The sequence below is a fragment of the Chiloscyllium punctatum genome, chromosome 5 (assembly GCF_047496795.1).
Source record: "Chiloscyllium punctatum isolate Juve2018m chromosome 5, sChiPun1.3, whole genome shotgun sequence".
NCBI classification, from domain to species: domain Eukaryota; kingdom Metazoa; phylum Chordata; class Chondrichthyes; order Orectolobiformes; family Hemiscylliidae; genus Chiloscyllium; species Chiloscyllium punctatum.
Window position 1 is genome coordinate 142,572,079 of NC_092743.1, and position 27,150 is coordinate 142,599,228.

At 44.8% G+C, this 27,150-nt stretch overlaps 1 protein-coding gene and 1 long non-coding RNA gene across 16 annotated transcripts in view; one reads left to right on the forward strand and one right to left on the reverse strand.

Annotated features, from left to right (window-relative positions):
* The window catches only part of LOC140477510 (uncharacterized), a 56,246-nt gene extending 30,954 nt beyond the window's left edge, over window positions 1–25,292 (reverse strand). The window contains exon 1 of the long non-coding RNA XR_011960755.1: window positions 25,144–25,292. This is a non-coding gene — a long non-coding RNA (uncharacterized lncRNA). The remainder of the gene's footprint in view (window positions 1–25,143) is intronic.
* Window positions 25,293–25,487: 195 nt separating this feature from the next.
* unm_hu7910 (un-named hu7910) overlaps window positions 25,488–27,150 on the forward strand; it is a 230,793-nt gene continuing 229,130 nt past the window's right edge. For 13 of the 15 annotated variants that reach the window (XM_072571572.1, XM_072571573.1, XM_072571565.1 and 10 more), the window contains exon 1: window positions 25,489–25,765. In XM_072571572.1, the coding sequence (XP_072427673.1) occupies window positions 25,708–25,765 (58 nt within the window). In that variant the 5' untranslated portion in view covers window positions 25,489–25,707. Of the gene's footprint in view, window positions 25,766–27,150 lie in introns of all 15 variants that reach the window. The other 2 variants (XM_072571569.1, XM_072571561.1) reach the window with 2 other exon arrangements.

Below are 27,150 nucleotides of genomic sequence, written 5' to 3' on the forward strand. Positions count from 1 at the left end.
CTATCACACTGTGTCCCAGACTCCTCCCTGTCACATTATATCCCAAACACCTCCCTGTCACACTGTGTCCCAGACTCCTCCCTGTCACATTATATCCCAAACACCTCCCATTCACACTGTGTCCCAGACCCCTCCCTGTCACATTATATCCCAAACACCTCCCTATCACACTGTGTCCCACACTCCTCCCTGTCACATTATATCCCAAACACCTCCCTATCACACTGTGTCCCACACTCCTCCCTGTCACATTATATCCCAAACACCTCCCTATCACACTGTGTCCCAGACTCCTCCCTGTCACATTATATCCCAAACACCTCCCTATCACACTGTGTCCCAGACTCCTCCCCGTCACATTATATCCCAAACACCTCCCTATCACACTGTGTCCCAGACTCCTCCCTGTCACATTATATCCCAAACACCTCCCTATCACACTGTGTCCCAGACTCCTCCCCGTCACATTATATCCCAAACACCTCCCTATCACATCATATCCCAAACACCTCCCTGTCACATTATATCCCAAACACCTCCCTGTCACACTGTGTCCCAGACTCCTCCCTGTTACATTATATCCCAAACACCTCCCTATCACACTGTGTCCCAGACTCCTCCCTGTCACATTATATCCCAAACACCTCCCTATCACATCATATCCCAAACACCTCCCTGTCACATTATATCCCAAACACCTCCCTGTCACACTATGTCCCAGGCTCCTCCCTGTTACAATATATCCCAAAAAACTCCCTGTTACATTATATCCCAAACACCTCCCTATCACACTGTGTCCCAGACTCCTCCCTGTCACATTATATCCCAAACACCTCCCTATCACGCAGTGTCCCAAACTCCTCCCCGTCACATTATATCCCACACTCCTCCCTGTTACATTATATCCCAAACACCTTCCTGTCACATTATATCCCAAACACCTCCCTCTCACAATGTGTCCCAGACTGCTCCCTGTCACATTATATCCCAAACACCTCCCTATCACACTGTGTCCCAGACTCCTCCCTGTCACATTATATCCCAACCATCTCCCTGTTACATTATATCCCAAACACCTCCCTATCACACTGTGTCCCAAACACCTCCCTGTCACATTGTGTCCCACACTCCTCCCTGTCACATTATATCCCAAACACCTCCCTGTTACATTATATCCCAAACACCTCCCTATCACACTGTGTCCCAGACTCCTCCCCGTCACATTATATCCCAAACACCTCCCTATCACACTGTGTCCCAGACTCCTCCCTGTCACATTATATCCCAAACACCTCCCTATCACACTGTGTCCCAGACTCCTCCCTGTCACATTATATCCCAAACACCTCCCTATCACACTGTGTCCCAAACACCTCCCTGTCACATTATATCCCAAACACCTCCCTATCACACTGTGTCCCACACTTCTCCCTGTCACATTATATCCCAAACACCTCCCTGTCACACTGTGTCCTAGACTCCTCCCCGTCACATTATATCCCAAACACCTCCCTATCACACTGTGTCCGAAATCTCTCCCTGTCACACTGTGTCCCAGACTGCTCCCCTGTCATATTATATCCCAAACATCTCCCCATCACATTACATCCCAAACACCTCCCTATCACGCTGTGTCCCAGACTCCTTCCTGTCACATTCTGTGCTAAAGTAAAATAACACAATCAGGGTGTGTTTGTCGATAATGCACCTTTACCTCAGTGTGTCTTGCTGCAGTTTTTGTGTAAATGCCCACATGTTTATGCAGGTCGCTGGAACTCCCCAGTTGCTGCTGCACAAACCTTTTCTTTACTGCTGCTGACCATGTGTCTGCCCAAATGCCTCTTAAACATTGCCAACTACCTCTACTACTGCTTCCACCATCTTGCCTCGCAGCACGTTCCAGGTTTTCCAACCTCTGTGGAAAAAAATTGCCTCCAACATCTCCTCTCAACTTTCCCCTCTGAAGCCAATGACCCCCTGGTATTTGACATTTCCACCCTGGGAAAAAGGCTCCGAATATCGGCGCTATCAATGCCTTTCAAAATATTATATACAGCTATCAGGTTGTCCCTCAGTCTCTGACACTGTAGTAAAAACAGTGCAATTTGTCTGACCTCTCCTTATTCTGTTCTACAATAGGTAAACCTTGAAATATTAACTCCCTCCTCCACAGAGTGATAGAGTTAGATGGATGTACAGCACGGAAACAGACCCTTCGGTCCAACTCATCCATGCTGACCAGATATCCTAAACTAATCTAGTCCCATTTGCCAGCACCCAGTCCATGTCCCTCCAAACCCTTCTTATTCATATATCCATCCAGGTTGTAATTAAATGTTGAAATTGTTCCAGCCTCCACCCCTTCCTCTGGCAGCTCATTCCATACCTGTACCACCCTCTGTGTGAAAAAGTTGCCCCTTAGTTCTCTTTTATATCTTTCCCCTCTCACCCTAACCTATGCCCTCTAGTTCTGGACTCCCCGACCCCAGGGAAAAGACTTTGCCTATTTACCCTATCCATGCCCCTCATGATTTTATAAACCTCTACAAGGTCACCCCTCAGCCTCTGATGCTCCTAGGAAAACAGCCCCAACCTATTCCGCCTCTCCGTTTAGCTCAAATCCTCCAACCCTGGCACATCCTTGTAAATCTTTTCTGAATCCTTTCAAGTTTCACAACATCCTTCCTGTAGCAGGAAACCAGAATTGCACGCAATATTCTAACAGTGGCCTAACCAATGTCCTGTACAACCGCAACATGACCTCCCAACTCCTGTACTCAATACTCTGACCAATACAGGAAAGCATACCAAACACCTTCTTCAATATCCTATCTACCTGCGACTCCACTTTCAAGGAGCTATGAACCTTCACTCCAAGATCTCTTTGTTCAGCAACACTACAATGCTTATGTTCAGATACGTCATGTATAGCCTTTCAAATCATGCAAAGGTATTTGGTCATCATCTTCCTCACATTTTCTTTTGCAAATGTTGATAAGTAAGCAATGTATAGTCTCAAAGCTGTAAGGCTGGACTGTGGGGTGATTCAGTAATACATCAGGCTTCAGTTACTTTGTTTTGATTCTTCCATGAATGCTTTTGGTTGTGGCTCAAGCTCTTCTGTCTGATGTACATTTTCCCTCTGCACTGAAATGGCAGCCAAGGTTGTTTCTGTGGTCATCTGTAGCTTCCTTAACCCAATTGCAAACTGACTTGCTGTCCTCATGAACCACTAATCCAGCCAACTCACTAAGCAAGTACTCACCGCACAGCCTGCACTGTTTGTGTTGGGATGTTGTTTCTGGAGTCCTGGTGTAAACACAATCTCTGCATTGCTTTGAAACCTGTCTGAAGCTTTTTCATCTAGTTTTCATGTTCGCAGCACTGCCATTGCTTTATTTTAAGCAGGTATTACATCTGATCACCATTTTGAATTCATGTATTGTTTTCCCTCACAGAATTACTGTGCTCATTCTAGATGGGTAAATAGTTTCAATTCAATTCTCCTAAAAAATCTCAGACAAGTTGACTTAACAGCAAAGTGGTAAGTTGCTTTATAGTTATAGGTTATGTACACATTAAAGCCCAGGACAGTCCTGTTTGTTGGCTGCTGATTACATGGTATTAGCCTGGTCCTTGCTCATTAGCATGCCCAGCTTTTAAAGCAGTCATGGAATATGCATCATCTGTAAATTACACTGTCACAAGCTTCTTTGATGACCTCTTCCAAACTCAAAATGACTGTTGTCTGGACAAAGCCTGAAGTTCAGGTGGATGTAATTTGTGTAAAGTACTCTCCAAGTCATTCGCCATTCGAACTTGAAATATCTCCATGAATGTTGGTTACAAATTCAGGAAATCCCTAGCCAACAGCACAGCTCTACATTCAAGCATACACATACCCCCTTTGCATGAAAATGTTGCCCCTTGGATCCCTTTTCAATCTTTCCCCTCTCACCCTAAACCTATGCCCTTTAGTTCTAGACTCCCCCACTCCAGGGAAAAGACTTTGCCTATTTACCCTATCCATGCCCCTCATGATTTTATAAACCTCTATAAGGTCACCTCTCAGCCTCCCACGCTCCAAGGAAAACAGCCCCAGCCTGTTCATCCTCCCCCTATCACTCAAACCCTCTAACCCTGGTAATATCCTCATAAACCCTTTCTGAACACTTTCATGTCTAACAATACCTAGCAGCAAACTTGTGTTTTATGATTGCATTATCAAAGTAGAACAAGTCTCTTCACTGTTTTCTCTCCTGCAAGTAGCTTTCACAAAGTATTTCGCAATTTTTCTTGTCAACAAATATTAATTACTTCTTGGCAGTGGCTGAAATAGACAGAGATGTTTAGCCGGTCTAGCAGTGTGTAAATTGTCAGCAAAGTGTGGAATGTAAATTACTATGTAGGAATTTTAAAAATATTAAATTACCACTGCTAGTCTTATTTTAGTAGACATGTGATTAAGTCTCTTTTTTTATCACTGCAAATCAGTACATTGTAATCATATCCCAAATGACAAAAAGCTGCGATAGTCTAAGTATGTCCCAAAGCACTGAACAAACAACAAAGTACTTCTGAAGTGTAGGCATAGCCGTAATGTAGGCCGTAATGCAGCCAATTTGTGCTCAGCATGCCCACACAAACAGTATTAAGATAGATTAAAATGTCATCTTTTCTCATGTATTGTATTCAGGACTGTATACAGCCTATTCAATCTCTCCCTATAGCTCAAATCCTCCAACCCTGGTAACATCCTTGTAAATCTTTTCTGAACCCTTTCAAGTTTCACAACATCTTTCCTATAGGAAGGAGACCAGAATTGCACGCAATATTCCAACAGTGGTCTAACAAAGTCCTGTACAACCGCAACATGACCTCCTAATTCCTGTACTCAATACTCTGATCAATAAAGGAAAGCATACCAAATGCCTTCTTCACTATCCTATCTACCTGCAACTCCACTTTCAAGGAGCTATGAACTTGCACTCCAAGGTCTCTTTGTTCAGCAACACTCCCTAGGACTTTACTATTAAGTGCATAAGTCCTGCTAAGATTTGCTTTCCCAAAATGCAGGGCCTCACATTTATCTAAACTAAACTCCATCTGCTACTCCTCAGCCCATTGCCCATCTGATCAAGATCCTGTTGTAATCCGAGGTAACCTCCTTCGCTGTCCAGTACACCTTCAACTTTGGTGTCATCTGCAAACTTACTAACTACACTTCTTATGCTCACATCCAAATCATTTATATAAATGATGAAAAGTGGTGGACCCAGCAGCGATCCTTGTGGCACTCCAGTGGTCACAGGCCTCCAGTCTGAAAAACAACTCTCCACCACCACCCTCTGTCTTCTACCTTTCAACCAGTTCTGTATCCAAATGGTTAGTTCTCCCTGTATTCCATGTGATCTAACCTTGCTAACCAGTCTCCCATGGAGAACCTTGTCCAAATAGATCACATCTACCACTCTGCCCTCATCAACATTCTTTGCTACTTCTTCAAAAAACTCAATCAAGTTTGTGAGATATGGTTTCTCACGCACAAAGCCATTGCCCAGTAGGTTCCCACTAATGATGTCTCATTGTCATGTACAAGTAACCCTCAATGATTAACCTTTAATAGTCTGGTTTGAAGATATTGTTTTTAAGGCCACCACTACAGTTATGTGTTTGGTTGTCAGCATCTAGACCTTTGATGATCTCCAGGAGAGCTCACTCTATGGGAGAGCCTGTTTGTGAACAATGTGGGGGCTGTGAAGATTGTGTTTACATCAATAGAGTTGAATTCTGCACACGAACGCACATCTTAATGTAACCTGCTATCTTAAATATTTCTGATCCACTACCAATCTCTCTTATTACTTGTTATTGGATGTCCATTGCGTTATGACTAAAGGTTTAAATAAATCTTTGCTTAATCCTTTTCAACTTTCTACCCACCAGCATTATTCATATCGCACTTTCTACCCAGGGGGGTTTAACGTAGAGGATACAAAACAAATGAAGATTAATAAATTTGTACAAAACACAAATCCTCAACAAAATTAATAAGAATTACTGCAGGTTGATTAATTGGAAAATATATCAGATTCTATCGCATTTACTTAAATGATTTAGTTAATTGTTAATTTAGTTGTGTTTTCCCGTGAGCTGTAAGGAGAAGATGAACAGGCTGAGACTGTTTTCCCTGGAGCATTGGAGGCTGAGGAGTGACCTTATCGAGCTTTATAGAATTATGAAGGACATGGATAGGGTAAATAGGCAAAGTCATTTCCCTGGGCTGGGGGAGTCCAGAACTAGAGGGCATAGGTTTAGGGTGAGAGGGTAATGATAAAGAAAAGACCTAAGGAGCAACTTTTTCACACAGAGGGTGGTACATGTATGGAAAGAGGTGCCAGAGGAAGTGGTGGAGGCTGGTGCAATTGCAACATTTAAGAGGCATTTGGATGGGTATATGAATAGGAAGGGTTTGGAGGGATATGGGCCGGGTGCTGGCAGGTGGGACTAGATTGGGTTGGGATATCTGGTCGGCATCAACGAGTTGGACCGAAGGGTCTGTTTCCGTGCTGTACATCTCTATGACTCTATGATAATAATTTGAAATTCACAGCCACAGTCAGTGTCTCTTTTAATTTGTTCACTAGCTTTTCACAATTTTACACTGATGTGTAGGCCCTGGCTTCATTACAGGTTGATGTGCTATACATTGTCCTCTCAGAGGTCAGTCTAAAGCACAATAAGAAAGAAAAACAGGACTGTTGCTTCCAAATGGAGATAAGCTAACTGCCTGGAATCTGGCTGTCAATTGGTCTAGGTACCCATTGACAATTCTTTCAATCATTGCAACTAAACTGTTTATTTGTCTGGGATTCTCTATGCACAGCGTGACAAACTCACACCCCTAAAGGTTGAGGATTGTGGTCACTTTTATTTTCATCATGAGGTTTCTGTTGAGTGGTTCAAACCTTAAAACCATTTTGCCAAAAATCATTCAACGGCATTTTTGTGAAGCACATATTGTACTCAAATAGTTCCACAAACACCTCCTGGAACACCAGTCCATGTCAGTGGCTGGCAGCTACAAATAGGGGCAAGGTATCTTCACCTTTACTGCTTCCTCCTTTGGCCTTGCAATCGAATTTCCTCCTGCATTTTCTACTTCATCCTTTAACATTGTTAAGCACAGGGATCATACAATAATATGAGTTGTCTTCCTTTATTTAATTTGTTATTAATTTAATAAATAGTGTAATCTTGTTTGGTCTGCAGTATTTTTTAATCAGCCTGTTCAGGCATGTTATGACACTGCTCAGTAAGAAAAGGCGATGACAGCTTTTAATTATCCATTAGTTGTCAAAATAGATTCAGGTGGTAGCTGGGAATTCACTTGACTGCAGCATTGTCTGTTGGGGCTCCTCTGCCACAGTGGCAGTGTCTGAGGCAGGAGGCCAGGGTTCAAGCCCCACCTCCTCCAGAAGTGTGTAATTACACATTTGAACAGGTTGCTTAGGGAAATGTCGAAACATTAATTGTTGGGAATGGAAGTGTAGATTTGTAATGTCTGTCTCTATAAATAAAAGCCTGCAAATCTGGAAAGGTTAGGCTCTATGCTGATCAAAACACTTGCAGTGGCTTTGATATTTTCTTGATCAACTTCTCTCCTATTTCTTCAGGTGAGATGGATTCCTGCTTGGCTGTAATTCTGAACACAATCAAAGGCAACATACTGAGGAAGCACAATGCCAGGATGTTCACATCTAAGAGTTGGGGCGTTGCTAATGTTAAGAACTTAGAATCATTCATCAGCACATTTTAATGGAAAAATGTAACATAATTAATACATGTACAGGTGATATAGTCTGACATAAAGCTCATTCACATGGAATATTCCAGATTCTATTAGTTAGCTAATGTACAGATTGCCCATTTCCTCAGGTGATATTTTTAAACTTAATGTTTGCAAAAAAGTCAGCAGGAGTAAAATGTTTTGTAAAAAAGATTATTTATTGGTGAGCAGGACTTGGTAAGTTCATATGAAAATAGTTTGTCAGTTCAAATACTTTACAAAGAACGTGTCTATTAATGCACAGCACATCTGTGCAATTGTTTTTACCCAGTGTGATTTCACAGTCTCAATTTCCTAAGTCTTCATGCCCTGTAGATGTCAGCATCTACTCATGTTGTGACAATTTCCTGGGAATTACATAAAGGTTCTCTAAATAATTATGATCAACTATTTGTTCAGATGGAACATACTGGGAGTACACAGGACAATGTTAAGAATGACTGATCAGAGTCAATTAAACACCACATACAAAGGGTCCAAGATTTACTCATGTCCTACTTGCAAGTGGCTGTACATACGAACCCAATCCTATACAGGGGTGTAATTTGGAAAACTTATGAACAGAATAGAATACTGTCAAGTGTGCTCCATTACAGGACTATAGTGAAAGGCCTTTACAATGTCTGCCTCTTAGGTATACGTACCTGGATACATATCTTGGATACAAAAGAGATGTAAAAAGTAGTTACATTACTTTACAGAGTTTAAAAAATAAGTTAAAAATAAGACATCAATAATGGATTGACTTTACAGTCATGTAAAAATATTACAAAGAAACATGACATTGTAGCAGCTCAGTGCAGGGGCCTTCCCAGCACTTGGTCTAATTGCCTGTACCTGACCCTAGACCAGCAGCCATCCCCGCTCAGCTCCAAGCCCCACACTGCTCCATACTGACTCTCAGCTTTTCCAAGATAAGATCCAGCACTGTCTCCCCCTGGGACTCGCTGCCTGCATGCTGCTTCCAGACTCGCAGCATTGCCCTGCATTGTGTTTAACTTGTGAATGGACATGAGAACAGAACCCAATCTTCACCCAGAGACTGCCTGTGGATGTCAGTGATTGCTGCAATTCACATAATAATCATTGACTATTGATTAAACCCTTACAGCATTAATTCAGGAAGCTGAGTGAAAGTACTGAACACCACTGCAATGTGAGCACTGCCTCTCAGGATTGTTTGGGGACAGTGGATAAAAAAATACAATAATCTGCTTTGGTCATGATGCTGGAATGATGAAAGATCTTTTAATCATCTGACACTCATCAAAGAGCTGCTACACAGAGGATTTGCCTTTCATTTTCCTATTTGGTCCTATGTCTTTTGAAGTTTGTCACTTCCTGAGAATAAAAAACAAGTTTGTGATTCATTGAATAATTCCAGTTCTTACTTCAATTAAAGAAGTTTGGGACTTAGAAGACAGATGTAGATTCCTGTATTTTCTTGGTTCTACTGGATAATGTACAACTCATAAAACTGTAGAGACAGTGAATAAAACAAAAGGTAGTCTTTTAATTAGCCTATTTGATATATTCTGCTCCCCTTTAAGTTCCCCAAAGCATACATTATTTTTTCTGATGAAGGGCTTTTGCCGTAACGTTGATTCCCTGCTGCTCGGATGCTGCTTGACCGACTGTGCTTTTCCAGCCCACACTCTTGACTCTAATCTCCAGCCCTCACTTTCACCGACATTTTTCTTAAACTGAGCTGGCTGCTAGCTGTTTGGATTAGAGGCAGTCACTATTGTTATCAGCTTCTGTGTAAATTTCTCAGTCAACTGCTTACATCAAATCATTACCTACACAAATAATGGACAAAATCAGAAATCACTGGGAAAACTCAATAGGTCTGGCAGTATCTGTGGAGAGAAAGCAGTGGGTCCAATGACCCTTCTTCAGAACTGATTTACTTCATCAACATAAAACTTGGAGGGGAACATCTTGTTTATTCATTCTAGTAGGAGTATAATTTACTAGCAGGGGATTTCCATTCCACATGAGAGAATTAAATATTACAGCAAAGAAAGTGGCCCTTCAGACTATTGTACCCATGCTGCCCATCAGACACATAACTACTCTCGTCCTATTTCCCATCCCTTGGCCTATCGCCTCGTAAATATTTTCTCATCAATCTGTACAGAGACGTTATGATGTGACTCTAGAGTAGGTGGGAGTTGAGCCGTTGCCTCCTGGCCCAGAGGTTGGGGGGGTGGGGGACATTATCCTTGCCCCTCCAGAAGCCCACTTTTTAACCAGGTGCTAACATAGAGTCTGCAGTATTATCGCAATCATTTGCCATTGTAGATATTTTCTATCAACCTGCTCAGAAATGTTATTGTGTCTTTGGAGCAAGTGGAACTTGAACCTGGACCTTGAGGCTCAGAAAAGCGTAGGCTTGAGCAGCAAATGTGGGACAATGCACCTCACTGCACTGATTGAAAAAAAACAGCAGATTAAATCAGATTTTACGGGGCTACATTTAATTCTGATTTGTAGATAAATGCATTTGTGCTCCAAATCTCAGGCTCCCTGAGTTTTAGAAATATTTCATCATAGATTTCTTTATATTTCAAAATATACTTTATTAGCAAAAAATATTTTTATGTATGTACATAGTCATGACCACAGTTGAAGGAAACAGACCAATATTGAAGTTCGACTCTATCTAACAAACCAGAGACATCTCTGACACATACATGATTGTATGTTATCATGGATGCTAAAGTCTTCATTTAGACCCACTTTCCAGTGTTTCTAACATGTGATGCAAGTAAGGGGACTGCATGTGCAGAAAGGATGAACTAATTCATGTTTGTTCATTTATTTGTATTTCTACCTGCAAAACTACAAGTCAAAGATCAGGAAGGTTGCTCAATGCATCACAATAAGTCCCTGTCTGCAGTTCTCAGGAAATGTTCATACTGAATTGTCATTGTATGGTGAGACAGGCAATGTGTGTTTATTTAATTGATTATTAGCTCAAACTAATCAGGACTACTTCACAGCCTGAATTAGCTACTCATGTCATTAATGTTCATTATAAGACTAGCCTTTGTGGAATTTTGAAAAGTTTAATGCCTAACACTTAATTTAAAATGCCCACATTACGATGTGAAAGTCAATATTGTAATTCGAAACAGGAGACACCTTTCTCCACCATCATACTCACCTTGGCTTCTTAAAATTTAGACTAAAATGCATTAATGCTTAAATAAACCCACCCTTTGGGAAACAATGTTGAGGTTCAGGTGCACTTAATTGGAAAAAGTTACAAATGAAAATGCAAGGTCGAGTGCAACTTCCTGTAAACAACTGTTTAGACAATGATAACTGCACTTCAAACTGCAACTGCTCAAAACAGAAGACAAGAATAGTATTAGGTAAAGTGAAAAAAAAAACCTTCTTCCTTTTCGTGGTTGAATAATGTAGAGCAAAGCAGCATTTAGGGAAACCAAACTGTCAGGTAGCTGTTAACTGTCATTCAGTTTGAGCATGGTGTACATTCGGAGTCTCAATTTCCTCTATCGATCTTCATGGGACACACAAGCCAATTCTTGATCCCAAGACCTTTCGGCAGGATGTCCCAGAAGGCAGTGGGATCAGGAGTGGGGCATTTCCTTCCTTTCCTCCCCTTCTCCACTACCACTTTGCTTCATTACTACAGCTTTGGGATTTTAAAATACAATTTGTGAATTTACATGATTGTTTCAGTCAAAATGATCAACGCTACCAAGATCCAAGGAGAGCTTCGGAATGCCTTTGAAGGGTTTTGCGTCCACCTTGAAACTGCACAGTCACAGGAGCAATTTGTGAAGAACATGGTGATGATGTTAGTGTTACACGATTAAATAGAGAAAGCTGCAAGGGTGTTGGAGCTTTAACCTGTGTGAACAGAGTCTGTGCATGGATCAAGTTTTAAATAAAAAAGAAGTTCCAGGCAGTATTACTTTGGGAGCTTAAGTAATGTAAATCCTACAGCTTTGTCTTCTTGTGCACTTTTTAAAACTTTGGACTGAAATGTGAAAGAACTGTTTTGAAACACAAATAATGATCCTACCTTTCCCCCCCAACTAGAGCCATAATTCCCCACCCTCACCCCCACAAGTACTTGACCAAATGTGGTTTCATTAGCTCTCCTTTTCTATCTTATTCACTATAAAGGAGTCTCTTGGCCCATTCATCTGCCAGTAGCCTGGTAAACTGGAGATTGGTAAACTGCAGATTGTCTAATCATGAGTATGTAACTGAACTTTGTAAACTCTTTAAATCACTTCTCAGTACGCCAGAACATGGTTGCTGTGGCCCAGCAATGAAATATATAAACAATTTTGTTTCAAGTAATAGTTTAACAACTGAAGGATTATATGTGCAAATTATAACAATAACAATAAATATGTCCAATTTTAAATGATTGCACTAAATTAGAAAATGACCGTGGCTAAATGGAATAGAACTCTGACACACCATGTAATATAATGTTTCTATTAGTCAGTATTTAGATGTTGCAATGCTCAGCAGCAAACAGATTAAATCGCACTTTAATTATAATTAGAAAGCATTATTTCACTTCAATCTCCCTCTACATACAAAATAAATTACTTGGATCTCTCAGAATTTATGAACATTACAGCACAATTATTTTCAATTTTTTTAAAAATCCCTACAGTGTAGAAAGAGGCCATTTGGTCCATCAGGTCTGCACCAACCCTCCAAAGAACATTCCACCCAGTCCCAATCTATCTCTGTAACCCTGCTTTGACCATGGCTTATCCATCTAATCTACACATCCCTGGACACTATGGGCAATTTCCCATGGCCAATCCACCTAACATGCACATCTATTAACTGTGGGAGGAAACCAGACCACCCAGAGGAAACCCATACAGACACAGGGAAAATGTGCAAACTGCACAAAATCGCCTGAGGGTGGAATCAAACCTGGGTCCCAGGCACTGTGAGCCACCAGTACCTAACCACTGAGCCACTGTGCCACTAAATAGGGCAGTTTGATTATACACAGATATTGCATTGCATCTTAATTCTAACTGATTCCAAGAAGTTGAATACTTCAACATAAACAATAACACTGAACAAACAGTTCAGTATTGCTCACATAAGATCGGGGTCCAAACCATCTTCATATTTCATCAGTGACCTTCCCTCTCCCATAATTGAGATTTTTGTGAATGATTACATTAAGATTCAGCACTATTTGTGACTGTTCATACACTGAAGCAGTCTATGTCTCTATGTAGTGAGACCTGCACAACGTTCACGATTGGACTGATAACTGGCAAATACCATTCAGACTACACAAATTCCAGACTATGACCATCTCTGACAAGACAGAATCTAACTATTGCTTCTTGATATTCAATGGCGTTACCACCACTGAATCCTTCATTATCACCATTCTGGGAGTTGCCATTGACCAGGAGCAAAACTATAACAGTCACTTAAGTACTTTATGTATAACTACAAGGAGCAAGTCAGAGGCTAGGAATTTTGTGGCCAGTAACACACCTTCAGTCTTCCCAAGCCTGTCCACCACCTTCAAGATACAAGTCAGGAATGTGATGGAATACTCCCCCCTTGCCTTCAGAAGGAGTAGAGAAGCACCACCTATGAGTTCCCCTCTGAGCCACACACCATCCTGAATTAGACTGAGATCACCGTTCCTAGTGTTATTTTCTGGGTCTGTAGATTGTGAAGGAGCAAACATGGCGTTTGCAGTGATCTGTACTTCTTGTCAGATGTGGGAGTTTAAAGAGAGTTTAAGGGTTGCTGCAGATTATATCTGCCATAAATGCTGTTGGATGCGAATCTTATCAGATCGAGTGGATTGGTTGCAGAGACAGATAGAAGAGATGAGGAATTTGCAACAGCAACAGTAGGTGATGATGGATGGCAGTTATAGAAAGGGGGGAAAAGTCCCAGATACAGTCACATAGATGAGTTAACACCAGGAAGGGTAAGAGAGATAGGCAGCTAGTGCAGGAGTCTTTTGTGAGTATACCCATTTCAAACAGGTATGCTGTTTTGGAAAATGTAGGGGATGATGGATTCTCAGGGGAACGTAGCATGAACAGCCAAGTTTCTGGTATTGAGACTGGCTCTAATGCAACAAGGGGTACGTCGGCTTCCAAGAGATCAATTGTGTTAGGGGATTCTGTACTACGAGGTACAGACAGATGGTTCTGTGGCCAGCAGAGAAAAAGCAGAATGGTATTTGGTTTCCCTGGTGCCAGGATCAAGGATATCTCAGAGAGGGTGCAGAATGTTCTCACGGGGGAGAGGGGCCAGCAAGAGGTCATTGTCGCATTGGAATCAACGACATAGGAAGGGAAAAGTTTAAGATTCTGAAGGGAGATTACAGAGAGTTAGGCAGAAACTTAATAAGGAGGTTCTCAAGGATAATAATATCTGGATTACTCCCAGTGTTACGAGCTAGTGAGGGCAGGAATAGGAGGACAGAGCAGATGAACGCATGGCTGAGGAGCTGGTGTATGGGAGAAGGATTCACATTTTTGGATCATTGGAATCTCTTTTGGGGTAGAAGTGACCTGTACAAGAACGGACGGATTGCACCTAAATTGGAAGGGAACTAATATACTGGCAGGGAAATTTGCTAGAACTGCTTGGGGGGATTTAAACTAGTAAGGTGCGGGGGGGAGCGGGTGTGGGACCTAGGGAGACAGTGAGGAAAGAGATCGATCTGAGACGGGTACAGCTGAGAACAGAAGTGAGTCAAACAGTCAGGGCAGGCAGGGAATGCAAAAACTTGGAATGAAAAGTGGCAACTAACATCACTCCACAAAAGTGTACGGCATTAAAACTATATCTCCAACAAAAGAGAATTTAACCAAGTCCTTTGACATTCAATGCCATATCCTTCACTGAATCCCTCACTATCAACGTCCTGGGATTGCTATTGACCTGAGACTGAACTGGAACAATTTTATAAATAGTGTGAGTACAAGAGTAGGTCAGGGTTTGGGAATTCTGAGGCAGAAATGTACATCCTATAAGCCCAAATCAGGTCAATTACCAACAAGACACCAGTCAGGGAGTGATGGAATATTCTCCAGTTGCCTGAATGAGTGCAGCTCCAATAACACTCAAGAAGTTGGATGCTATAAGCAGCATCCTTAATTGGCCTCCATCCTCATCATTCAATTCCTCCAGCACCGACACACAGAGTAGAAGCTGTGTGTACCATCTCCAACGTGTATTCTGCCATCTTATCAAGTGTCCTTCACCTGCACCTTCCATGTTAACCACCTAGAAGAGGCAGCACAGGCATGGGAATACCACTAGGTGCAAGTTCCCCTCCAAGCCACACATTAGTCTCATTTAAAACTACATCTCCAGTCCTTCACTGTCACTTGGTCAAAATTCTGGAACTCATTTTTTTACCAACATTTTTTGCTTAGCCCCCACATGGATGGCAACAGTTCAAAGCAGTAGCTCACCACAATGTTAATGTGAGTAAACAGCACAAGTGTTGTTACATACCTATATAGACAGGATGATAAGAGACAGCATCTCATTGAAACCATACGGACCCAGTCTCCTATTCCACATGATCTGATGTCATTATACAGATACACAGTCATTACACCTAGAGGAAGCATACAATTCACGTTACTCTACACCTTTCCCTAGTTCAGTCAGTAGCGGTAGGTTTGCAGACAAGCTGGAGTCAAGGACTATGTACAAGTGCAAATTCAGTAGCTGATTGGTCTAAGGACTAACAAGTAGTTATTGATGCCAAATGATTTCTGCCTGCTAGTAACTATGTGATTGGTCCCAGGTAGCTGAACAGCTTGGGATTGTGAACAACATTAGGAACTGTCTCTATTTTGTGCAGAAAAAAAATACAGGTGAGGTGCCGGAAGACTGGAGGTTGGCAAACGTGGTGCCACTGTTTAAGAAGGGTGGTAAGGATGAGCCAGGGAAGTATCGAAAGTGAGCCTGGCGTCTGGTGGGCAAGTTGTTGGAGGGAATCCTGAGGGACAGGATGTACATGTATTTGGAAAGGCAAGGGCTGATTAGGGATAGTCAGCATGGCTTTGTGCGTGGGAAATCATGTCTCACAAACTTGATTGAGTTTTTTGAGCAAGTAACAAAAAGGATTGATGAGGGCAGAGTGGTAGATGTGATCTATATGGACTCCAGTAAGGCTTTCGACAAGGGAGACTGATTAGCAAGGTTGGATCTCATGGAATGCAGGGAAAACTAGCCATTTGGATACAGAACTGGCTCAAAGGTAGAAGACAGATGGTGGTGGTAGAGGGTTGTTTTTCATACTGGAGGCCTGTGACCAGTGGAGTGCCACAAGGATTGGTGCTGGGTCCTCTACTTTTTGTCATTTACGTAAATGATTTGGATGCAAACATAAGAGGTATAGTTAGTAAGTTTGCAGATGACACCAAAATTGGAGGTGTAGTGGTTACCTCAAATTACAACAGGATCTTGACCAGATGGGTTCAGAAAAGATTTACAAGGATGTTGCCAGGGTTGGAGGATTCAAGCTATAGGGAGAGGCTGAACAGGCTAGGGCTGTTTTTCCTGGAGCGTCGGAGACTGAGGGGGGACCTTATAGAGATTTATAAAATTATGAGGGGCACAGATAGGGTAAATAGGCAAAGTCTTTTCCCTGGACTCCCTGGGGAGTCCAGAACTAGAGGGCATAGGTTTAGGGTGAGAGGGGAAAGATATAAAAGAAACCTAAGGGGCAACTTTTTCACGCAGAGAGTGGTACGTGTATGGAATGAGCTGCCAGAGGATGTGGTGGAGGCTGGTACAATTGCAACATTTAAGAGGCATTTGGACGGGTATATGAATAGGAAGGGTTTGGAGGGATATGGGCCGGGTGCTGGCAGGTGGGACTAAATTAGGTTGGGACTGGGGTGTACAAAATTAAAAATCACATAAAACCAGGTTATAGCCCAACAGGTTTATTTGGAAGCACTAGCTTTCAGAGCATTGCCCCTTCACCAGGTGGTTGTGGAGTATAAGATCGTAAAACACAGAATTTATTGCAAAAGTTTACAGTGTGATGGAACTGAAAAAGACCTGGATTGTTTGTTAAGTCTCTCATCTTTTAGAATGAACATGTTGGTTTCAATTCCTTCATATGTAAATCGCAGAGCTTATTTAAAGTTACATTCTCATGTGAACTTTAACAATGGGTGTCATGTCAGCCCAGATAATGAATTGAAGGTGTGAGGCACCCTGTGTGAGGCTGTCTGTGCCCCAATGTTCAGACTGATTCTAATCTAAAAAAGGGATTTACAGAACTTTACATGTATTCATGAAGTTTTTGAGCAAAATAAAATGTAATTCTGCAAGTACAAATTCACCCCACAAACTTATATGTGTGTGTGTGCACGCGGCGTGTGTGGTAGGCGGGGGTTATGAGTGTCTGTGAGATTGTGTGAGTGTAAATGGGTATAGGTGTCTGTGAGAGGGTGTGTGTATGCGTGAGAGTTTGGGAGTGTATGTGTGAGCATATGAGAGAGAGAGGTTGTGTATGAGGGAGAATCTGCGTGAGTGTGTGGGTCTGTAGGAGTGTGTGTGTGTCTGTAGGAATGCATGTGTGTAGGATTGTCTGTGTGTGTATGTCTGTCTGTCTGTCTGTCTATGAGTGTGCATCTGTGTGTGTGTGTGTGTCTGTCTGTCTATGAGTGTGCATCTGTCTGTGTGTATGTGTCTGTAGGAGTGTCTGTGTGACTGTCCTTGTGTGTGTGTCTGTCAACATGTCTGTGTGTGTGCATCTGTCTGTGTGTGCGTAGTGCAATGGGGTCACCTGTAGTGTGACATGAACCAAGGTCCTGTTTGAAGCCATCCCCATGGGTACCGAACTTGGCTTTCAGCCCACACACACATACACACACACACAAGTTTGTGGGGTGAATTTGTACTTGCAGAATTACATCTTGTTTTGCTCAAAAACTGCATGAATCCATGTAAGGTTCTGTAAATTCCTTTTTTAGATTAGAATCAGTATGAACATTGGGCCACACACAGTCTCACACAGGGCACCTCACACCTGAGCCAACATGGCACCTATTGTTGGAATTCACTTGAGAATATAACTTTAAAAAAGTTCTATGATTTACATATGAAAGAACTGAAACCAACATGGTCATTCTAAAAGGTGAGAGACGTAACAAACAATCCAGGTCTTTTTCAATATATAATTTCAGTTACATCACACTGTAAACTTTTGCTATAAATTCTGTGTCCTATGATCTTATACTCCACAACCACCTGATGAAGGAGCAGCGCTCCGAAAGCTAGTGTGCTTCCAATTAAACCGGTTGGACTATAACCTGGTGTTGTGTGATTTTTAACTTTGTACACCCCAGTCCAAATCATGACTGTTGGACTATGATGGTGTTGTGTGATTTTTAACTTTGTACACCCCAGTCCAAATCATGACTGTTGGACTATGATAGTGTGTGATTTTTAACTTTGTACACCCCAGTCCAAATCATGACTGTTGGACTATGATGGTGTTGTGTGATTTTTAACTTTGTACACCCCAATCCAAATCATGACTGTTGGACTATAACCTGGTGTTGTGTGATTTTTAACTTTGTACACCCCAGTCCAAATCATGACTGTTGGACTATAACCTGGTGTTGTGTGATTTTTAACTTTGTACACCCCAGTCCAAATCATGACTGTTGGACTATAACCTGGTGTTGTGTGATTTTTAACTTTGTACACCCCAGTCCAAATCATGACTGTTGGACTATAACCTGGTGTTGTGTGATTTTTAACTTTGTACACCCCAGTCCAAATCATGACTGTTGGACTATAACCTGGTGTTGTGTGATTTTTAACTTTGTACACCCCAGTCCAAATCATGACTGTTGGACTATAACCTGGTGTTGTGTGATTTTTAACTTTGTACACCCCAGTCCAAATCATGACTGTTGGACTATAACCTGGTGTTGTGTGATTTTTAACTTTGTACACCCCAGTCCAAATCATGACTGTTGGACTATAACCTGGTGTTGTGTGATTTTTAACTTTGTACACCCCAGTCCAAATCATGACTGTTGGACTATGATGGTGTTGTGTGATTTTTAGCACCATATTGCAGTACTGCAAGTGTCTGATCGGTGGTTCTGATTTATAACCAAGAAGAAATTTTCTACTGTAATGTGTCAAACTTAATACTTGTGTGCAACATGCAAAACATTCCACAGTAATCCACTTTGTGATCTATCTGATGTCATATCACACTCCTACTTTGAGCTCTCCTTGTTGCCCTGCGGGGAATTGATGAAACTGCTCATGTCTCTCACTTTGTGGCCGTGAAGAGTGTGGCAGCCACCATCAGCAGAATCTGAGAGACAGATGCACCCTCTGTCAGTGGATCCTTGATCCCATCAATGATGTAGAAACCATATTCTCTTCCACCACATTCTCAGCTCTTGTTAGGCTGTCCTACTGGCCTGAGGAAGCTTTCTGCCACCTCCCCCCACTGCTGGCATATCTCTTGTCCAGGATGTTCTACACCTGTCTTGTTCCATGGTGGTCAAAGTTACAGAAGATGCAGATGTTGTCAGTTGCAAAAGCTGAGGGAGAAAAGCTGTGAAGTTATTCAAATGATTTTTTTCATTAGGAGAAACATTATTGCAACATCTTGACTGACTCACTATCTAATCCCTTCCTTTCTCAATAAACCAATATTCCCAGTATGGAATCTAGTGGATCAACAATGTTTTGAGCCTGTAATTTTTTTTAACATCTGTAATGGATCTATCCAAAGGAATTGGTGTCATCATTGTCATTCATTAATCATGGAATGGAATCATTAGAGAAATGGAAAATATGAAATGCCAAGGGGCAATACCAAACTAAGCATGAGACCCAGACCAACCACACAGATACCCATCATTTGTGGCAAGACTTACATGACATAGTGGGCTACAAAGTGAAGTTGAACAGAATCGCAGGCAACAGCACATCCCTTCCCAACAAGCTTAATGCATTCTGCACTTGTTTTGAACAGAAGGTCAGTGAAATGATATCACTTATCCCAACAGCCTCTGTTGCATTGGTACCTACCCTGGACATCAGATACACCTTCTCGAGAATGAACGCATGGAAAGCAATTCAGTCAATGGAGTCCCTAGCTGTATACCCAGATCCTGCATGGATCAGCTGGTGGGAATATTCACATCTCTAACCTCTCCTCTCTGCGAGCTGAAATCCCCACCTGCTTCAAAAAGACTACCATCATCCAGTGCCAAAGAAAAATCATGCAGCATGCCTTAATGACTACCACCCAGTGGTTCTGACCTCCATTATTATGAAGTGCTTTGTGAGGTTAGTCATGGCTCACATTAACTCCCGCCTCCCAAACTACCTTGATCCTTTGCGATTGTCACAATTGGTACATGACAGACGTCATCTCCCTGGTCCTACTCTCATTCCTGGAACATCTGGTGTCATAATTCCAAAAAAACGCATCTCTAAACTCCGAGACCTAAGTCTTGACTCCCCACTCTGTAACTGGATCCTTGATTTCCTGACCAATAGACTGCAATCAGTGAGAATAGGTGACCACACCTCCTCCAACATAGTCCTCAAAACTAGTGCCCTGTACTATACTCCTTATGCGTTCACAACTGTGTCGCCAAATTCTGCATGAATTCCAATTACGGGTTTGTTGTCAACACCACTGTCGTCAGTCGGATCTCAGCGACGAGACAGAGTATAGGGAAGTGACTGAGCACTGATGGCATGGTGTAAAGACAACAATCTCTACATCAACATCAGCAAAAACAAAGGAGCTGGTCATTGACTTCAGGAAGTGGAGTGGAGGGAATGCCCCTATCTGTATCAATGGAGCTAAGGTGAAATTGGTCATTACCGTCAAGTTTCTGGGAGTGACAATCACCAACAATCTGTCCTGGTCACCCGCATCTACACAACGGTCAAGAAAGCACAATTACGTCTCCAATTCCTCAGGAGACTAAGGAAATTCAGCATGTCCACAAAGACTCTTACCAATTTTTATATAGAAAGCATCCTCTCTGCATTCATCACAGAGTTGTTTGGCAATTGGTCTTCCCAGCACCACGAGAAACTACAGAGAGTTATGAACACAGTCCAGACTATCACACAAACCAAACGTCCCAACCAGTGACTCCATCTAAACTTCCCGCTGCCTCGGGAAAGCAGCCAATAAGATCAAGGACCCCTCCCACCCTAGTTATACTCTCTCACCCTATGCCTTCTACTTTTGGAATCGCCTACCTGAGGAAATGTGCTTTGGGATCTTGGTCAGCAGAAAATGACTTTAAAACATGATTTAGTTAAAATAGAGCACATTCATTCATTCATAAGTAAGATAATCTCGAAAGTAAAATAAGTTTCAGAATATCAGCAATACCGTAGAAATGGAAGTTCTGCAGATTCCTGTTAAAATTCCACACACCTGATGGAGAACTAATTCACCAAGCTCCATCTAGTGACAGAAACCAGCCAGTGCAAACAGAACTTCCTGATTGACCAATGTCCCACTTAGTCATAGAGTCATAGAGATGTACAGCACGGAAACAGACCCTTCGGTCCAACCCATCCATGCCGACCAGATATCCCAACCCAATCTAGTCCCACCTGCCAGCACCCAGCCCATATCCCTCTAAACTCTTCCTATTCGTATACCCATCCATATGTCTCTTAAATGTTACAATTTTACCAGCCTCCACCACTTCCTCTGGAAGCTCATTCCATACACGTACCACCCTCTGTGTGAAAAAGTTGCCCTTTTTATAGAGGTCTCTCTTATATCTTTCCCCTCCCACCCTAAACCTATGCCTTCTAGTTCTGATCTCCCCGACCCCAGGGAAAAGACTTTGCCTATTTATCCTATCCATGCCCCTCATAATTATGTAAACCTCTATAAGGTCACCCCTCAGCCTCCGATGCTCCAGGGAAAACAACCCCAGCCTGTTCAGCCTCTCCCTATAGCTCAGATCCTCCAACCCTGGCAACATCCTTGTAAATCTTTTCTGAACCCTTTCAAGTTTCACAACATCTTTCCGATAGGAAGGAGACCAGAATTGCACACAATATTCCAACAGTGGCCTAACCAATATCCTGTACAGCCGCAACATGACCTCCCAACCCCTGTACTCAATAGTCTGACCAATAAAGGAAAGCATACCAAAAGCCTTCTTCACAATCCTATCTACCTGCGACTCCACTTTCAAGGAGCTATGAACCTGCACTCCAAGGTCTCTCTTTTTTAGATTAGATTACTTACAGTGTGGAAACAGGCCCTTTGGCCCAACAAGTCCACACCGCCCCGCCAAAGCGCAACCCACCCATACCCCTACATCTACCCCTTACCTAACACTACGGGCAATTTAGCATGGCCAATTCACCTGGCCTGCACATTTTTGGACTGTGGGAAGAAACCCACGCAGACACGGGGAGAACGTGCAAACTCCACACAGTCAGTCGCCTGAAGCGGGAATTGAACCCGGGTCTCTGGCGCTGTGAGGCAGCAGTGCTAACCCCTGTGCCACCGTGCCGCCCCCTTTGTTCAGCAACACTCCCTAGGACCTTACCGTTAAGTGTATAAGTCCTGCTAAAATTTGCTTTCCCAAAATGCAGCACCTCGCATTTATCTGAATTAAACTCCATCTGCCACTTCTCAACCCATTGGCCCATTTGGTCCAAATCCTGTTGTAATCTGAGGTAACCCTCTTAGCTGTCCACTACACCTCCAATTTTGGTGTCATCTGCAAACTTACTAACTGTACCTCTTATGCTCGCATCCAAATCATTTATGTAAATGACAAAAAGGAGTGGACCCAGAACTGATCCTTGTGGCACTCCACTGGTCACAGGCCTCCAGTCTGAAAAACAACCCTCCACCACTACCCTCTGTCTTCTACCTTTGAGCCAGTTCTGTATCCAAATGGCTGTTTCTCCCTGTATTCCATGAGATCTAACCTTACTAATCAGTCTCCCATGGGGAACCTTGTCGAATGCCTTACTGAAGTCCATTAGATCATATCTACCACTGTGCCCTCATCAATCCTCTTTGTTACTTCTTCAAAAAGCTCAATCAAGTCTGTGAGACATGATTTCTCACACACAAAACCATGTTGACTATCCCTAATCAGTCCTTGCCTTTCCAAATACATGTACATCCTGTCCCTCAGGATTCCCTCCAACAACTTGACCACCACTGAGGTCAGGCTCACCGGTCTATAGTTCCCTGGCTTGTCCTTACCGCCCTTATTAAACAGTGGCACCACGTTTGCCAACCTCCAGTCTTCCAGCACCTCACCTGTGATTATCGATGATACAAATATCTCAGCAAGAGGCCCAGCAATCACTTCTCTAGCTTCCCACAGAGTTCTCGGGTACACCTGATCAGGTCCTGGGGACTTATCCACCTTTAACCGTTTCAAGACAGCTAGCACTTCCTCCTCTGTAATCTGGACATTTTGCAAGATGTCACCATCTATTTTCCTACAGTCTATATCTTCCATATCTGATACTGATGCAAAATATTCATTTAGTATTTCCCCCATTTTCTGTGGCTCCACACAAAGGCCACCTTGCTGATCTTTGAGGGGCCCTATTCTCTCCATAGTTACCCTTTTGTCCTTAATATATTTGTAAAAACCCTTTGGATTCTCCTTAATTCTATTTGCCAAAGCTATCTCATGTCCCCGTTTTGCCCTCCTGATTTCCCTCTTAAGTATAATCCTACTTCCTTTATACTCTTCTAAGGATTCACTCGATCTATCCTGTCTATACCTGACATATGCTTCCTTCTTTTTCTTAACCAAACCCTCAATTTCTTTAGTCATCCAGCATTCCCTATACCTACCAGCCTTCCCTTTCACCCTGACAGGAATATACTTTCTCTGGATTCTTGTTATCTTATTTCTGAAGGCTTCCCATTTTCCAGCCGTCCCTTTACCTGCGAACATCTGCCTCCAATCAGTTTTCGAAAGTTCTTGCCTAATACCGACAAAATTGGCCTTTCTGCAATTTACAACTTCAACTTTTAGATCTGGTCTATCCTTCTCCATCACTACTTTAAAACGAATAGAATTATGGTCGCTGGCCCCAAAGTGCTCCCTCACTGACACCTCAGTCACCTGCCCTGCCTTATTTCCCAAGAGTAGGTCAAGTTTTGCACCTTCTCGAATAGGTACATCCACATAATGAGTCAGAAAATTGTCTTGTACGCAATTAAGAAATTCCTCTCCATTGAAACCTTTAACAATACGGCAGTCCAGTCGATGTTTGGAAAGTTATCCATGCCCTTCATGATTTTATAAACCTCTATAAAGGTCAGCCCTTGGCCTCCTACCCTCCAAGGAAAAATGTCCCAGCCTATCCAGCCTTTCCTTATAACTCAAACCCTCCAGTCTCAGTAACATCCTTGTGAACATTTCTGGACCCTTTCCAGTTTAACAGCACCCTACCTATCAGAATTGTAAACAGTACACCAAATAAAGCTTTAATCAAGGCGTTGGCACCAGTTTCTGACTTACACTATCTGCAGTTCTTTCATTTTTTTTCCTCCACATTTGCTGCCAGACAGGCTGAGTTTCACTGGCACTTCATTTCGCATCTGCAGTACCTTACTTTCCTTAGAAACAATATGATAACGTGAGCGATTGGTTTCCAGAGATCTAACAATATTGGATAATCTAACATGGTCGTTGGGTCAAATCTGTGAATTTCTCTAGGTTACAGCACCACATACCCAACATTATTTGAGGGAGAGGTCCACCATTACCAGAAACGCCTAGTGTCTGGGAGTAGATATTTGAAATGAACTCATTCAGAGATGTTATGATACACTGCTTGAGCAGATAGGACTTGAACCCCAGGCCTCTTAGGCTGGGAGGTCAGGATTCTACCATTGCACCAAAAGAGACTTCCACAAAACTTTTAAACACATTTCATTATGAAGCAGGTGGGATATGAACCTGGGTCTTTTGGCTTAGAGACAAGGAGAGAACCACTGTACCATAAGAGCCTTTAAATATTCTCTAAACAACCTGCACTGACATATTGACTCTTCTGATGCAGGGTCACTGGATGTGAAAGGTAAACTCTGACGTATTCCCACAGATGCTGCTGATCTCCTCCAGCAATTTCTGTCTTGGTTCGCTTCGTATTCTGACAACGAAATGTTAACGAATGCATAGATAAACCTAGCCCAGAGTTATGGGCACTACCATTGGCCCACAAAAGTTCTCTCCTGTGTCAACTCCACAACATGCATTCACCTCAACCTGTATCAGAGACCCTGTTAGACGTCTCAGGGATATTGAACCCGGGTCTCTCGGCTCCTGGGTGAGGATACGACCAGAACGCCACCAAATCCAAGGGCCCGGGGCTCGGCTGGAGGCACCGGCCTTGGAGCTGCACCCCTCGGCCGACGCCCCTCTCGCGAGGCTTTCCCGCTTCCATGTTGCCACGTTCGCTGGGCGCGTGGAGGAGGGCGGAGCATGCCGCTACATAGCCAATAGGAAAGAGAGTCTAACTGGAGGACCGCGGCCGATTGGCGAAAGGGGCTGTCGGTCAGACGGCGCTTCACGCTCCATCACACCCCCCGAAGAGAGAGAGAGGGGGGTGGGGCTTGGGAGGGGGTCAGGTGGGGACCAACGGCCGTGAGCGCGAGACAGACCCAGGGGCACTGGGAGTGACACAGACCCTGACACAGGCAGGAGCAGAGAGGGGCCTGAGGGACCGGCGGCCAGACGGTGTGTGTCTCTCTCTCTCACACAGAGTCCAGTCGGGCCATCGCCGCATCCTCTTCCATCCCGCGGCACATTCTGAAGGAGTGAACCATGACATCGAAGAGCAAGGCGGCTAACAGCCGCCCCAACTCGTCAGCATCCCGGAAAGGTCAGGGCCGGGGGAGGGGGGAGAGGCGAGGGCGGGCGAGGGGCGAGGGGCGAGGGGGGGGGGGGGGGGGGGGGGGGGAGGGGAGGGGAGGGGAGGGGAGAGAGCCGGGGGGGGGGGGGAGGGGAGGGGAGAGAGCCGGGGGGGGGGGCGGGGGCGCGCGGGTCTGAGCCGAGCGGGAGGGGGTCGGGGCCCGAATGCTGCAGCAGCCTGGGGCGGTGCTGTGGATTCGGGTATTCACCCCAACCCCCGGGGGCAGGCGCGAGTGGGGGTGGGGAGGAGCTCTTGGGTTTCCCGCTGCTGCACCCCTTTTTTTCCCCACACCCCTCTCCGCCCCAATCCCTATTCTCACCCCCCCATCCCTATTCTCACCCCCCCCAATCCCTATTCTCACCCCCCCCCACCACACACACACCCCCCTCCTCGCCTATCCCTTCCCCTTCCCCTGCCCCACCCCTTCCCCCCCTCCCCTTCTCCCCCTCCCCTTCTCCCCCACCCCTTCTCCCCCACCCCTTCCCCCCCACCCCTTCTCCCCCACCCCTTCCCCCCCACCCCTTCCCCCCACCCCTCCCCCCCCCAAACCCCTCCCCCCCCCCCCCCAACCCCTCCCCCCCCCCACCCCCTTCCCCCCCCCACCCCTTCCCCCCCACCCCTCCCCCCCCCCACCCCTTCCCCCCACCCCTTCCCCCCCCCCATCCCCCCCCCCTTCCCCCCCTTCCCCCCCCCTTCCCCCCCCCTCCCCCCCCAACCCCTCCCCCCCACCCCTCCCCCCCCCCCCCACCCCTCCCCCCCCCCACCCCTTCCCTCCCCCCCCCCCTCCCCCCCCCCAATCCCCCCCCTTCCCCCCCCCCCCTTCCCCCCCCTCCCCCCCCTTCCCCCCCCACCCCTTCCCCCCCCCACCCCTCCCCCCCCCCACCCCTTCTCCCCCCCCCCACCCCTTCCCCCCCCCCACCCCATCTCCCCCCCCACCCCTTCCCCCCCCACCCCTTCCCCCCCCACCCCTTCCCCCCCCCACCCCTCCCCCCCCCACCCCTTCCCCCCCCCACCCCCCCCCCCCCCACCCCTCCCCCCCCCACCCCTTCCCCCCCCCACCCCTTCCCCCCCCCCACCCCTCCCCCCCCCCACCCCTCCCCCCCCCACCCCTTCTCCCCCCCCACCCCTCCCCCCCCCACCCCTTCCCCCCCCCCACCCCTCTCCCCCCCCCACCCCTTCTCCCCCCCCCCACCCCTTCTCCCCCCCCCACCCCTTCTCCCCCCCCCTCCCCCACCCCTCCCCCCCTCCCCCACCCTTCCCCTCCTCCCCCACCCCCCCCCCCTCCCCCACCCCTTCCCCCCCCTCCCCCCCCCTCCCCCACCCCTCCCCCCCCTCCCCCACCCCTTCCCCCCCCC